Source organism: Jaculus jaculus, chromosome 6 (assembly GCF_020740685.1).
Source record: "Jaculus jaculus isolate mJacJac1 chromosome 6, mJacJac1.mat.Y.cur, whole genome shotgun sequence".
Classification (NCBI taxonomy): Eukaryota; Metazoa; Chordata; class Mammalia; order Rodentia; family Dipodidae; genus Jaculus; species Jaculus jaculus.
The window spans coordinates 152,979,474-152,995,593 of NC_059107.1; the positions used below are offsets into that span (position 1 = coordinate 152,979,474).

At 51.7% G+C, this 16,120-nt stretch overlaps 1 protein-coding gene and 1 non-coding gene across 2 annotated transcripts in view; both read left to right on the top strand.

Annotated features, from left to right (window-relative positions):
• Positions 1 to 16,120, top strand: part of Tom1 (target of myb1 membrane trafficking protein) — a 39,213-nt gene that overhangs the window by 5,012 nt on the left and 18,081 nt on the right. The window contains exon 2 of the mRNA XM_004650256.3: positions 12,229 to 12,313. Within this exon, the coding sequence (XP_004650313.2) occupies positions 12,229 to 12,313 (85 nt within the window). The remainder of the gene's footprint in view (positions 1 to 12,228; positions 12,314 to 16,120) is intronic.
• LOC123461853 lies at positions 6,452 to 6,555 on the top strand. The gene has a single exon (XR_006637917.1). It is a non-coding gene; the product is annotated as a U6 spliceosomal RNA (small nuclear RNA).

Genomic DNA, 16,120 nt, shown 5'->3' on the forward strand with positions numbered 1-16,120 from the left:
CAACAGACTGTGAAGAGGAGCCAGAGCTCAGATGGCACAAGGCAGAGGGCAGAGTGTGACAACCCAGGGGGGTCAGCGCCGGGCACACAGCCATCCCTGGGTCTGTCCGAGATGGGTCAGCTGGCTATCTGTTTGGTAGAGAGCATCCCAGCACTGATGGTGGGAGGGAGGCTCAGAAGGACCTCTGTGCAGAGAGGATTAGACCAAGATCAGTCTACAAAGGACCGCTCAGTGTAAGTCCTTGTGGCTTTGTGGTCCATGTGATCTGTTGCAGTTATCCAACGAGGCCATTATTGCCTAAGAGCAGCCAGACTAAGGTAACGGAAAGAATGTGCTGTGCTTCAGGAAAAGCTTATTTAGCTGAGGGCCGTGGAGCACTCCTTTAGTCCCAGCACTCGGGAGGCTGAGATAGGAGGATTGCCATTAGTTGGAGGCCAACCTGGGGCTTCAGAGTAAGTTCCAGGTCAGCCTGGGCTAGAGTCAGACCCTGCCTTGAAAAAAAAAAAAAGAGAGAAAAAAAATACCTTACTATGGGGACTGGGATTTGAAGTTCATGTAATGCTCACATGCTGTTAATTATTATCCCTCTAGCTTTGATTCCAGCCTTTTTTAAAACGTCAAGATCATCAGTAGCTCTCGGTCCATAGAGAGATTGAATTTGGCCCGTTGGCTGCTAGAGGACTAACCTCTGGATCAGAGCCGCTGACCAGAGGCCGAATGAGGGGAGGTGATCTTTCCCAAAGTGGAGTTCCGCAGCACCACCCCAGATGTATGAGGTGCTGTGGCCAGGGGCGTGTCCATGGGCCAGACTTTTGGTCCCTACCCATGGGGGACCTGGGGAAGACTTCATAGCTTAAAGCCTCAGGTTCCTAGTCCATGAGTGCACACTCTACATTAGAAGCCAGCGCTCTGTCCTGGGGATGACACAGGGTAGTGTCTAGAGGGCTTTGCAGCAGCTGGACAAGTGCTAGTAAGGCCAGGGTGACCTCGAGTCAGAACGCCAGCTTCGTTACCTGGAGCCGGTTACTTAACCTCTCTCTGCTTCGGTTCCCGCATCTGTAAAATGAAGCTAATCATAGCACCTGGCAGGCGGGGTGGCCATGTCACAGTGTTGTGAGGTGCTTGGCCTGGTGTCCACCCCACCAGACAGATGTCCTCTTAGCCATGGGAATTTTCCCTAGTGTTGACATTGTTCCTGGACCACAAGGTAGTGGCAGAGTTAAGGTGCCATCCCAGGGCCCCAACTCCAAAGCAGTCTTTGTTTGCCTGGGATATGAGCAAACCCTGGTGGCCACATTCAGGCGGGTCAGGTTTCCGCTGTGGGGTGGAGCCCAGTCTCTTGGGAATTGAGGCCTTTGCCTGACTGCATGGATCTGGTGAACAGGTTTTCTTTCTGGAGCTCACAGAAATAAGAGTAAAGTCCTGTATTTCTGCTTGTCTAGCTTGTTGGGGTGGGGAGGACCCTCAGTGGCTAATTAGCTTGGGGCTATCAACAGGTGAGAAACAGGGAAAATCCAGAACACGTTAACTCTTCACCTGCTGACCAAGAGGGTGTTTTGTTTTGTTTTGTTTTAGTCTTTCAAGGTTGGGTCTCACTCTAGCCCAGGCTGATCTGGAATTCATTATGTAGTCTCAGGGTGGCCTCAAACTCAAGGCAATCCTCCTGTCTCAGTCTCCCAAGTGCTGGGATTAAAGGCGTGAGCCACCACGCCCAGCTGACCCAAGAGGTTTTTTTTGTTTTTTGTTTTTTTTAATTTTTATTAACATTTTCCACAATTATAAAATATATCCCATGGTAATTCCCTCCCTCCCCACCCCCACACTTTCCCATTTGAAATTCCATTCTCCATCATATTACCTCCCCATTACAATCATTGTAATTACATATATACAATATCAACCTATTAAGTATCCTCCTCCCTTCCTTTCTCTACCACCAAGAGGTTTTAATGAAAGCCAATGCTCTCCAGACTGCCATCTTTCTTATTATTTTCATGGCATTTTCCTCTGATCAGCTCACCTTCTCATTTGCCTCCTCTGATGTAATTAACCATGAAATTATAGCTTGATGCTCTGGTTCCTGTTTTATTTCTACTTGACATTAGAGGAGTGACAATATGGATGTCTCTGTTTGTCCTTGTGCCCACCTTACATGTTCTAAGGAAGCATGTTTGGACCTCTTAGACCTGAGCGGTCTACAGTAGAGTCTGCATGGGGACAGCTGGGTTCAGGTGCCAGCTCCACCCTCCAGGTATGTGACATACCTTCTGAGGGTCTCTCCCCTCAAGGGACATGGAAATTTGGCCATTGATAGAATACTGCAAAAGCACCCAGACACTGCTGCTCCACACCCTAAGTGGAGAACTGGGCTTTCCTCCACAGGGATGGAGGCACCACACAGGCCAAAGCTGACAGAATTTAAGGACAGACAGGGGTGTCCACTACAATTCGAACAATTTGGGTTGGTGCAGGATGACCTCTGTGGCAGTTCACTTCATATGTCAATTTGGCTAGGCCACACAGCTCCAAACCACTTGCTAGGATAATCTAGATGTGTCTGTGAAGGTACTTGGTCAATGTGATTAGTGTCGTAATCAGTAGACTTGGATGGGAGCAGATTGCCCTCCGTAATACGAGTGGGCCTCGTCCTCGTCCAGTCAACTGAAGCCTTAGTAGAAAAAGACTGACCTCCACAGAGCAAACAGGAAATCTGGCAGCACGCTTCCCTTGACTGGAATTGTGTGTGGCCCGGAGCCTCCACTCTGCTGGAGGCTGCATGTGCCAAGCCTCTATAGGCGTGGGCCTATTCCTTAAAGTTAAAACCAGTAAGCCCACTCACTGATCGCTCTGTCACTCCTGTCACTTGTCTGTCTGTCTCTGTCTCTCTCTCTCTCGATCTATCTATCTATGTATCTTTTTCTGTCCCATTGCTCTGGATTCTAACCCATCCCGGCCCTGGCTCCACCCCTGCTTCCCAGGTTGTCAGCACATCTTGTGCATAAGTTGGGGGTCGTCACACACTGGCCCCCTACCTCTGCTGTGTGGCTTTGCTCCCTACAGGGGCAGGGCAGGAAGCTGGAGGCCCTGCAGCTCCATGAGCTTCAATGGGGCTTCTCTTGTGGCCTGTGGTTAAAGAATGACAGGGCAGCGCTGCGGTTTTGAGGAAGGGCGGTCCAACAACTTAGGAAACCGATGGAATTTTCCAGGCTGACTCTGGAAAGAGTTGCTCATTTGGACAAATGGGCTTCAAGGCAACTTACTGACTCAAAGAAAGAAAAAGGAACGTTGGCCACCCCGTGGATGTGATTTTAAAGCATTTGCATGGGAAGGCTTGACGTGTTGAGAACATCCTTTGGTGTTACTTTCATAGTGGGCAGTATTTGTTTGGGGGCTTAGCCTGTGCTCGGTGGACGTAGCATGCTTGAAGCACATCTCATCTCCTCCTCACACAGCCTGGGAGGTTTCTCTTTGCTTCCCAGGAGCAGCTGAGGCACAGGGAGGCGAAGGAGTCCGCCCAGAGCCACGCAGCTGATGAGCGCTGAAGTCAGGGCCTGAACTAGGCCGAGTCTGTCCACGTTGCACACTTCGAATTTTCCCACATCTCTACTGCCCCTTGGGACTCAAAGGGAACCACCAGGTTTCTCTTTGAATCGATGCGCTTTACATATTGGCTTCCTCCTCCTGGCAGGGAGCTCAGCTGACAGTATCTCTCCAGGGAGCAGAAGCCTCCCAGGGACCACCCCAGAGACATCCACCTGTGTTCAGGTGGCCTGAGATGCTGCAAGGGGCTACCAAGAAAGTGAAATAGCATGAGCCAGAGGACGGAGTCTTTGAGGGCACAAGTTAGCTGGTGACAGCCCCACACCATGGACTTCATGAACAGTTTATAATCAAATGTCTACAGAATCCCAGGATCCAGTTTAGCAGCTTGTGAGAGCGCACACTGATGGCCTGAATTCCAGGGTGCCACTCACGAGGGGAGGTGACCACTGTCAGGGTCATGTCTAGTCAACTGGCTCCAGGTGAGGATGTTAGGGCTGAGTAAGGAAAGACTGGAACTTCCTGAAAATATTCCAGGGGTGGTCAGTAGGAAGAAAGATTGGGATTTCCACCCTAGCAGCTACCAGAGGATCCAGCAGTGCCAGAGCAGGGAGGAGCTTCTTGCAGTGCTGTCCAGGTGATCACGCGGCCTCCTCGTCATCTAGTCACTCAGCAAGCAGGTCCTGCAGGCTTCCCAGGGACAGGTCCCACCCCTGTAGAGAACAGAGGTGGCTCATGAGCTCTAATCTACCCCCTGGTGGGACAGATGGATACAGAAACCAGTATTATGGCATTGTTAAGTCCACTAGGCATTGCTAAGCGCTGTGGTCTGGGCAGAAAGCTGTTGGTCAGTGGAGTGCAGGAACAGGCAGGAGGACTCAGGGTGCCTGCGCAAGAAACCTGACCTTGATGTTGGCCTAGGAGTTGAGTTAAAAAAAAAAAAAAAAAACTAAACAAAACAGAGCCGGGCGTGCTGGCACATGCCTTTAATCCCAGCACTCGGGAGGCAGAGGTAGGAGGATTGCCATGAGTTCGAGGCCACCCTGAGACTCCATAGTGAATTCCAGGTCAGCCTGGGCTAGAGTGAGACCCTACCTCAAAAAACCAAAAAAAATAATAAAATAAAATAAACCAGGCACATTCTCAGAAGAATAGGCGTGTTCCGAAGTAGAGAGGCATCTGGGTGAGACCCAGCTGGCCCGGAGCCTCGCAGGAGGAAGCCGAGCTGTGGAAGAGGGGCCGGGCCCATCTTCACACCTGCATCCAATCTCCAAGCTCCAGGAAGCCCAGGGTTGCTCCAGCCCTCTCTGGGGAGGTCTCATGAAGAAGCTGGGCAGCAGCAGTTCTGGACAGACAAGAGACCTAACCCTGACGGACAAAAGTCTGAAGGGTGGCAGCTCCCAGGAGGCTTGCAGTTCAATCAGGTCTGACCCAGACTCTTTCTGTCTTTAGCATGCAGGCTGATCGGGGGAGAGCAATGAGTGCTTGGGAGGCCAGGGAGCTGCAGCCCTCAGCATGGAGTTGAGCACCTGGCAGCCTGGACACTGTGTCCACTGTCCCACAAGCATGCAGAGACTGCCCCTCTGTTGGCCAGAGGTGGCGGAGAGGATTCTGCTCCAGGCAGGTGGAGGTGGCCTTCACAGAGGGGCGAACACTCCCCAGCGCAGGCGGGCACAGCGCAGGGCGACGGGAGAGGAGGGTCATGCACAAGCTGACACTTGCTGGCTAGCTGGTCATTGTTTTCCAGTGAGGTTGTCACCTCGCAGAAGGAAGAGGAACACAGTCAGCCGGGAGGAGGCCCAGCTGAGGAGCAGGTTCAGGGCGGGGCGTGGGGGGGATTAGCCAACTCATTTCCTCTCTGCATCCCAACCCCACAGCTGTGCTGACTCAGCCCATGGTCTTTTTTTTTTTAATATAATTTTATTTATGAGAGAGAGAAATGGGCATGCCAGGGCCTGTTGTTGCTGCTATTGTGATCCAGTCACATGCACCAGTTCGTGTATCTGACTTTATGCAGGTGGCTGAGGAATCAAACCTAAGGCAGCAAGCGCCTTAACCACTGAGCCATCTCCAGTGGTCCATGGTTCTGTGAGTCAGCCTTACTTTCTGCATTGTATATCATAGTCTCCTCTGGGCCGCACATCTGCTGCAAGCAAGGTGGCGCTGGTTTTACTCACGCATAACTCCCAAAAGCCTGGATGTGCACGTAGCAGTGGTTAAGAGTGTGGGTTTATTAAGCAGGGCATGGTGGCTCATGCCTGGAATCCCAGCACTTGGGAGGCAGAGACAGAGGTAAATTCCAGGCCAGCCAGGCCTACATAGTCAGATTCTGTCTCAAAAAGAAAAAAATTAAGCCGGGCATGGTGGCACACACCTTTAATCCCAGCACTCAGGAGGCAGAGGTAGGAGGATTGCCGTGAGTTTGAGGCCACCCTGAGACTGCATAGTGAATTGCAGGTCAGCCTGGGCTAGAGCGAGACCCTACCTCGGGGGGGGGGGGGGGAGGAGAGAGCAAAATTAAGCTGGGTGTGGTGGTACATCCTTTAATCCCAGTACTCAGGAGGCTGGGGTAGGAAGATTGCTGTGAGTTCAATACTAGTCTGAGACTAATTCCAGGTAAGTCAGCCTGGGCTAGAGAAAGACCCTTCCTCGAAAAACTTTAAAAAAAAGTAAAAAGAATACTTGCTTTTTTTTTAATTTTCTTTTTATTTATTTGAGAGAACAAGCAAGAAGCAGAGAGAGAGAGAGAGAAGAGAATGGGTGCACTATGGCTTCCAACCACTGCAAACAAACTCCAGATGCCTGCGCCCCCTTGTGCATCTGGCTTACATGGGTCCTGAGGAATTAAATCAAGGTCCTTTGACTTTGCAGGCAAATGCCTTAATCAGTAAGCTATCTGTCCAGCCCAAGAGTGGTCGCTTTGACAACACATACTAAAATTGGAACAGTACGAGAAGATTAGCATGGCCCTTGCACAAGAATGACACACAAATTCACAAAGCATTACATATTTTACAAAAATGAAGGTTGACCAGGCATGGTGGCACACGCCTTTAATCCCAGCACTTGGGAGGCAGAGGTAGGAGGATTGCCATAAATTCAAGGCCATCCCGAGACTACATAGTGAAGTCCAGGTCAGCCTGGGCTAGAGTGAGACATTACCTCAAAAAAAAAAAAAATAAATAAATAAATAAAAATGAGGGTTGGAGAGATGGCTCAGTGGCTAAAGGCACTTGCTTGCAAAGCCTGCTAGCCAGGGCTTAATTCCCCAGTACCCACATAGAGCCAGATGCACAAAGTCGTGCATGCATCTAAGCTCATTTGCAGTGACAAGAGTCCCTAGCATACTCCTTCTCTCTCTCAAATAAAATATTTTTAAAGATTTTTTGTTTTTTCTTAATTTGTTTTTTATTAACAACTTCCATGGTTGTAAACAGTATCCCATGGTAATGCCCTTACTCCTCCACTTTCCCTTTGAAACTCCACTCTCCATCATATCCCCTCCCCTTCAATCAGTCTCTCTTTTGTTTTGATGTCATGATCTTTTCCTCCTTTTATGATGGTCTTGTGTAGGTAGTGGCAGGCACTGTGAAGTCATGGATATGCAGGCCATTTTGTATCTGGAGGAGCATGTTGTAGGGAGTCCTACTCTTCCTTTGGCTCTTACATTCTTTCTGCCACCTCTTCTACAATGGACCCTGAGCCTTGGAAGGTGTGATAGAGATATTGCAGTGCTGAGCACTCCGGTCACTTCTTTCCAGCACCATGATGCCTTGTGAGTAATCCCAAGGTCACTGCCATCTGAAAAGAGAAGATTCTCTACCAAAAGTGAGAGTAGCATTAATATGTGGGTATGAACATTAAGAGAAGTACTTACTGGACAGTTTGATGAGCATAGTGTATACATTTAGCCAGACAGCAGCAGACATTACAACCCTAGCGCTCATGACTACCCCTGTTTTAAGTTTTCAGTATCAGGAATATATTCCCTCCCATGGAGCGGGCCTCTAGTCCAGTTAGAGGGCAGTTGGTTTCCAGCATGACAGACGTGCCACGATTGCACCCATTGGCTCATTTGGCCTGGCTGGCCAAATATAAGGTTTGCAGTGTCCACTGTTGAGTGTCTTCACTGGTGATTTCTCTCTCTCCATTGAACTGCATGCAGCATAGCTTTTTCCAGCTTTCTGTCAGCTGGTCTACATGGGGGAGGTTTTCAGCTTAGCTCCATTAGGATTTCTCAGTGGCTTTGCAGCCCAAGTATGTGGAGTCTCCAGCAATAGGGTCTTACCATCTATTCCTGGTGGGAAACCAAGGGCCTCAGCAATGGCCTATAATGTTTTGGGGGCATCAGGGACCTCCCTCGCCAACAACTCACTGGAAAGCATCACATCCCTAGTACTGTCAACATTCTAGTAACAATCTATGGCTCCTGAGTGTTCCATTGTCCAAAAAAGTATGTTTCCTCCACCTTTTCTTTACTCAGTCTCTTCCCATGACCTCACTTGGGCCTTTTCACCCCCATTAATCTATTCTTCTACTTACATATGTACAATACCATCCTATTAAGTACCCCTCTCCCTTCCTTTCTCTTCCCTTTATATCTCTTTTCTAGTTTACTGGCCTTTGCTACTGAGTTTTCTTCCTACTCACATAGAAGTCTAATCATCTGTAGCTAGGATCCACATTTAAGAGAGAACATGTGACATTTGGCTTTCTGGGCCTGGGTTACCTAAAGAATTTTTTTAAAACAATGAAACAAGCCAGGCATGGTAGCACATACCTTTAATCCCAGCACTCGGGAGGCAGAGGTAGGAGGATCACTGTGGGTTCAAGGCTAAACTGAGACCACAGAGTGAGTTCTAGGTCAGTCGGGTCTAGAGTGAGACTTTACCTGGGGTTGGGGAGGGATGAAACAGACAGAGAGTAGGTGTGAGAGGCACACTTTTCTGGGTTCAGATCTCTGCTTGCGCTTACCAACCATGTGACCGTGGGCAGGTACAGACCTCTCTGTTGCCCGTTTTTTCCACCCTCTCCCTTGGGATTGTGTCACTAGGCGTGCAGAGGGTTCTGTCTGTGCTTGGTGCGCACTGCATACCCTGTGAGTGTGTCTGTATCCTGGACGCCTGGCTGCTTGAAGATGGCTTTCTAGGCAGAGCCCAGGACCTGAAAGAACCAGAGCTCAGAAGGTGGAGACTCCTCCATCCCGCAGCCCCTGAGGAGTTCAGGTTTATGGCCCGTGGCAGCAAGGAACTATGGACCCTTTGTTTTGTTTTGTTTTTGTTTTTGTTTTACAAAGTAGGGTCTCACTGTAGCCCAGGCTGACCTGGAATGCACTGTGTAGTCTCAGGGTAGCCTCGAACTCAGGGCGATCCTCCTACCTCTGCCTCCCGAGTGCTGGGATTAAAGACGTGTGTCACCACACCCAGTGACGATGGACCTTTTTAGCAGAGGAGAGTGCTAGTAAGATTTACTCTTGGGGAGGACATGGGGGTGCCGGCCCAGCTCTGGGCAGGTGACGGCACACCACAGAGCCGGCCCATCATGAAGCAGGTGAGAGACATGGTAGTGACTCACATCCGTGCGCTGCCATTAGCCCCGCTGAGCGCCTGCAAGACGGCCCGGGCCGCAGAGCAGAGCTCCTTGAGGCCACCATGGCCCGGGCTTGTGGTTACTTCTGGAAATAACAGCTGGGTCGAGACACGCAGCAGCTACCTGCGACATGGCTGAAGGCAGGTGTCTCGCCTTTGGTCACCACTCATTTCTTCCTTTTGGCCCAAATCCCAGGCACACCCCACAGTTGCTCATTTCCGCCTCTACCTGTCATTGGCCTATAGGCTTGGAGAAGCTGCGCCGCGATGGGACAGGCAGGCAGCCTGATCTGACCCGCAGACAGAGGGGAGTGAGGAGGATTCAACCTGCGCTGAACAGCACCAGAGTTAGGTGAGGCCAGCAGGCCTGGGCCACTGCCTGGTGTAAGTCTCTGAAGGAAGGGAAGCTTGCCCTTGTACCAGGCAGAGCCCTGGGGCCCAGTGGATAGGAGGTATCTACACCAGGCGCAAGACAGGGCAGAGAAACTACCGAACTGACAAATGTCTGGTGACCCACAATGGCAGGATTGCCGGCCTTAGGCATCAGCTAGCCCCTAGTGACAGCTCAGGGTTACAGGCCTGGTCCCTCAGGAGTGGGGAGACAGGAGCCAGCCACTGCCCAGCAGCCCTTAAAGGTCACTTCCAGCAGCTGCAGATTGAGAGTCAGTTATCATTCTCTGGGTGACTAGTAACCACTGTGTTTTTATTCCTCTTCTTAAAATAGCAAGCTGACTTGTTTTCCTAGTTAAAAACAAAACATGACAATATCCTCAAATTCTTGTGAGCTCAAAGTTCTATCCTTGCTGGGCACGCCTCCCCATGGGAAGTCAGCAGGGAGTCCGCAACTCCCCAGCCGTGCCAGCCACACCCCGACCCAGGGGACCTGAGCAAGGACCAAGGACTGATAGTCAGCGCAGATGTCACCCAGTCCTCACCTCATCTGGCTTCTACTTAAACTACTGACATGGGTCTTACCTCACCTATGCCGCCGCCTCTGCCTCTGCCTCTCCCCATTCCTGCTGATCCTCTGAAGGTTCTGCCCACCCCTGGCAACTACCGGCTGGCTTCAGACTTGCTCCCCGGGCCCTTCTGCACCACCGCCTCCCACTGTGATTTCCTGGCTTCTGCCTTTCCACGTGGCTGCAGTTCCTGGCTGGCTGTCCCCGGAGAGGCAGGGTGCTGTCATTCTCTGCGCGTGATAGGGGTCATTAGTGGTCATTAGGACTTGCAGGAGGCTGGCTCAGGAAGGGCAAAGTGCGCAGTTCCAGGAAGTTCCAGAAGGACATTAGCAATGCCAGCTCCTCATGGCACTGAGAGCCAGGCAGAACGTGAGGCGTCTGCCTTGCTGTAGCAGCTGCCCATCGCCACTGGAGAGGGTGTTTTGAAGGGCTGACCTCTGTCTTGGCTTCCTTACTAGTGAGATGAGGGCACGCCTTGCTGGCTGACGGTTAAATCTCTTGCTTTGTATGGCCAGGTAACGATGCTGGTGGTTACACAGTTTATAACTTGAGAGGTCCAAGTATGATGGAAGGGGTTGTAAGCCAGGCTGAGGCCTACGGAGCCCAGAAGGCTGTAGGCACAGGAAGAACGTGGTCACTTCCAGGTTTCAAGACGTGCCTCTGGGACAGCATGGGGAGCAGTCAGGGGAAGAAGGGAACATGGAGAGAATGGGTACGGTGTGGACTTGGGAGCTGGGACTGGCAGGACAGCTGTGGTCATTAGACATGGGCTGAAGGTCATGGATGACTTGACGCCTGCTGCCCATATGACAGCGGGCCGTGGCCTGTGCACTAGGAGCAGGCTGTCTTGCATGAGCAGCTCCAGGTCATGGCCTGCTAGAGGGTCCCTGGTCCTTCCTGACGAGTCCTGAAGTTAAGAAGCACGTGGGAGGGGGAGCCACACTCAGTAGACAGTTTGGGGAAGGAATAAGTTTTTCAACACTTCTTTTTTTTTTTCCTCCCAAGGCAAGGTCTCACTCCAGCTCAGGCTGACCTAGAACTCGCTCTGCAGCTCCAGGATGGCCTCAGAGTCATGACAACCCTCCTACCTCAGCCTCCCAAGTGTGCCTGGCTTCAGCACTTCAAAACAAACCCCTTCTTCATCTCTTCCCTGGCCATAACCCAGCAGTGAGGCCACCACCCTCCTGCCTTCGCTGCCCGGCAGCTGTGTGGCTCTAGGGCCCAAGGGTGGAGCTGAAGTCAAGCCCCACTCTCCTAACCAAGATCTTGGAAGGCTTGGTTCGAGCGTGAGAGCATTGCTGCAGGGCGGCCTGCTCCGGGTTGGTGGTACCAGGCTGGTTCTAGGCTTAGAATTCTCACCTAAGAATCGCCCCAGCGAGGAAATCTCACGGAGGACGTGGCGCTCATGCAGCCCTGTGACAGTGCAGTGTGTCCTGCATGGTCACGGTGGTTTCAAAGGAAGACCAGGGCGGGGTGATACTCCAGGGATAGGGTGCTTGTCTACCACGCATGCACCCCCCCCACACACACACCCCAACAAAAACAGAAGGAAAAGGAGGAATGGCCAGCACCCGCTGCTCACCTACTGTGTGTGAGTGTTGCCTGAATGATTGCCCCTCTTTGAGGCAGCTCTGGGTGTGGACAGAAACTGACTCAGAGGGACGCCAGGTCCCATGAAGAATGTCCCCAGGAGATTGTAGAGGAAACTGATTATAGTGGGTGCCTTTAGGAAGTTGAGACTGGGGCAGGGACACACATTTACACCTTTGGAACATTTTGCATTTGAACCATGTGACCATTACCAACTTAAAGGACAAAGTAAAACGGAGCTGACTTTAGCATCCCCGGTCTCTGTTACCATGTCGGATCCTCTGGGACTAGGCCTGCCCCAGTTGGTGGCCCCAGCCCAGTCCTCGCTGAGACACGGGTTCCCATTCTTTCAGGGGACAAGGCTACTCGCAGTGACAAGTGGGGTAGTGTGTGCAAAACTGGCGCATCTTGGGTGCCCAGAAAGCATCTGTTGGCTTCTGTCGTCTCGTTTCCTCCCCCCATGCACCTCCCTTCCCACCTCACCCCGCTCTTTTAAGTTTGCTCACAGGGGACTCCCCACACCTATGTGACTCCTGCTTTCTTCTCCTCAGAGAAAGCTACTGATGGCTCCCTGCAGAGCGAGGACTGGGCCCTCAACATGGAGATCTGTGACATCATCAACGAGACCGAGGAAGGGTGAGGACTCTCCAGGGTGCTGGGACAGCGGGCTACACTGCAGCACACATCAGGACTGACTGTGCCCCGCCAGAGAGCTCCACCCTCAGCCCACCACTACTGACCCACAGAGTCCAACCCCATCATGGCCCTCGGGTACAGGGTCTGGAGCCCCATTTGGACAGGAATGTAGAATCCTAAACCTTTTGCGACTGTGATCCAGTCTTGCCCCTTCATCAGGTGGATGAGAGGCCCAGAGATGCAAAGTTAAAAGCCAGCCGGGTGTGGTGGTGCACGCCTTTAATCCCAGCACTCTGGAGGCAGAGGTAGGAGGATTGCTCTGAGTTCGAGGCCACCCTGAGACTACATAGTGAATTCCGGGTCAGCCTGAGCTAGAGTGAGAGCCTACCTCGAAAAACCAAAAAAGACAAGTTAAAAGCCACAGTGAGTGGTCAGCTGGCCCCAAGTGCTGTGACCAATACCAATATAGCTTCCCTGAGCAGTGGCTCAGATGCCACGCAGATCTGGAACCTCCCCCGGGCCCTAGACTTGGTGTAGCACCTCCCTGGGCCAAAACGATCTGGAAACCTATAATGAGGAGGTGGTCCCAAGTGTCGCCCTGCCTTCCAAAGGCTGCACGTGTGAGCAAGAACATGTGCTACCTTAAGATTTGAAATGCCTGGGTCTATGGGTGACCTTCAAGATCCGGTGCCACCAGGAACTGAAGCCAGCCCCTCCTAGAAGTGGCTCAGTAAAGGCAGGGAGCTGTTTGAGGCTGCCTGGTTAACACTCACCCTTCTGGGCAGGCGCCCTTACCCGCCTCAGCTCCCCCACTGCGGCCCTTGCTGCCTCCAAGGCCCACAGTCACATGCAGGAGGCCTTGCCTCTGCCTTCACCCCTGTCCAGGACCTTGCCAGTGTGCCACACTATCCCTGTGTGGCCCTCCAAGGGTCAGCACTGACAAGCAGGTAGAGTCAAGACAGTCGCAATGGCCCTTTGCCAGCCCGCCAGTGTCCCTGGGACCTCTGCAGCAGGTTAGGCTCCCTGCTCTCTGGTCTGGTCTGTTCACGCATTTCAAATCTTAAGGTAGCACATGTTCTTGCTCACATGGCTGTCCCTAACACGTGCAGCCTTCGGAAGGCAGGGCGACACTTGGGGCCACCTCCTCATTATAGGTTTCCAGATCGTTTTGGCCCAGGGAGGTGCTACACCAAGACTGGGGCCTGGGGAAGGTTCCAGATCTGCGTGGCATCTGAGCCATTGAGAGATGCAAGCCCTGGGGCTGCTTCATCGTGGGCCTTCCGCTGAGGAGCATGGAGGGCTGGGGCAGGGCCTGGAGCAGTCCTGGAAGGGCCAAGCCCCAGGCTGGAGCTAGAGGTAGCCGAGTCAGCAGAGACTAAGAGCAGGAGACCCCAGGCTTTCACAGCCTCCCAGCGCACTGAGGTACAGCCATGCTCCAGTCTATGCCCCGGCTCTCCTGGCTCCCTTCCACCTCTCTTCTCTGCCCCCCAAAGACACCAGGCTTCTCACCAGGCCCCTGGCCCAGCCTCTCCTGCACCTGAACCACCCCTTCCTGCTTCTCCCTGCACCTTCCTGTCCTTCGGGGCTGGACTATAAGGCTGCCTCCTCAGAGGCCTTCTGGGCCCCACCGCCACTGCCCCTCAGGACCTACTTTGAGCGGATGATGCCTTAGGAGCAGCGTGGGGTGGGGGCCACTTGGTAAGACTTGAAGGATGGATGGCTGGTGGAGGAGCTGCTGGCCAGGCCACAGAACACTGTTTGCAGGATATTTAAAAAAAATTTTTTTTGTTTATTTTTTATTTATTTGAAAGCAGCAGACAGAGAGAAAGAGGCAGAGAGAGAGAGAGAGAGAGAGAGAATGGGCGCGCCAGGGCCTCCAGCCACTGCAAACAAACTCCTGATGTGTGTGTCCCCTTATGCATCTGGCTAACGTGGGTCCTGGGGAATTGAGCCTCGAACGGGGGTCCTTAGGCTTCACAGGCAAGCGCTTAACCGCTAAGCCATCTCTCCAGCCCAGGACGTTCGTTTTTAACATCAGTACCTACAAGTCCCTGGGGATGTGGGGAGCATAGACACTACAAACCTTGCGGGCCACTGTCTGAGAAGTTGGCTCCTGTGCTCCAGGGTGAGGCCTGAGATCCCGTTTGGTTTGGTTTGGTGTGCGTGTAGTATGTGGTGTGTGCAGATGTGGAGGCCAAAGGAGGACACCAGGTGTCTTTCTCTATTGTTTTTCCACCTTGTTTCCTTGAGATGAACCTGAAGCTCACCATTTTCAGTCAGACCAGCCGACCAGTGAGCCCTAGCGATTCTCCTGTCTCCCCTCCCCCAGCATTTGGAGTTCATGGTGTGCAGCCTCGCCCAGCTTTCCATGTGGATGCCAGGGATTAAAGTCAGGTCTGAGTGCCATCTCCCCGCCGGGCCATCTCCTAGTTCTTTATTTATTTATCTACCTACTTATTTATCAGCACACATATGGGTATGCGTGTGTCAGGACTTCTTGCCTCTACAAACAAGTGCTAAACTTTTGCATCTGGCTTACAAGGGTAGCTTTGGACTTGAACCCCCGGCGGGCAGGCTTTGCAAGGAAGCACCTTTCCTTGCTGAGCCATTTTCTTAGCCCCTCCTGTACTATATATTTTTTAATTTATTTTATTTATTTTGAGAGAGAGAGAGAATGTGTGTGCTAGGGCCTTCAGCCTCTGTAAACGAACTCCAGATGCATGTGCCACCTTTGTGCATCTGGCTTACATGGGTCCTGGGGAATTGAACCTAGGTCCTTTGGCTTTGCAGGCAAATGCCTTAATTGCTAAGCCATCTCTCCAGCCCTCAGTACTGTATGTCTTTTTGATTACTTTATTTTTATTTATTTATTTGGGAGAGAGAGAATAGGCATGCCAGGGCCTCCAGCTGCTTCAAATGAACTCCAGATGCATACGTCACCTTGTACATCTGGCTTACATGGGCCCTGGGTAATTGAACCTGGTCTTTTGGCTTTGCAGGCAAGTGCCTTGGCCACTAAGCCCTCTCTCCAGCCCCAATACTATATTTTTAACAAGCATCACAACTCCCCCAAAGTAAAACTGTGACAAGAAACCCAGGGACCACAGGCTGAGAGTTCCTGCTAGACTGTCAGGCTCTCCTGAGAAGGCCGTGGTGGAGCATTAGGATCCCACGTGATGGGAACCTGGACACAAGGCCTGGAGAGAGGGCTCATTGGATCAAGCTGAATGCCCAGACCCCACATAAAAAGACAGAAGTACCAGGCATGGTGGTGCACGCCTTTAGATAGGAGGATCGCCGTGAGTTCAAGGCCACCCTGAGACTACATAGTGAATTCCAAGTCAGCCTAGGCTACAGCAAGACCCTACCTTGAAAAACACACACATATATATATTTTTATTTATATATATATATATATATATATATATATATATATATATATATATATATATGTTTTGTTTTTTTTAAATAAAAAGGCTTGGTATGGTAGTGCATACCTTTAATCCCAGCATGTGGGATGCTGAGGTAGGAGAATCACTGTGAGTTCACATTCCAGCCTGAGACTACAGAGTGAATTTCAGGTCAGCCTGGGTTAGAGTGAGACCCTGCCTCAAAAAACAAACAGCAACAACAAAAGAAGCTATAGCAGGCTTCTGAAATCCCAGCACCCTGACGCTGACAGCAAGTTGGGAGGCAGAGACAAGAGAATTTTCTGGAAACTCGGGGTGCTGCACCAAAGCACACCCAAAGCAGAGCAAGGTCCAGAAAGAAGGTGCCTGACTTGGACAGATGAGAAAGGGCCCACTC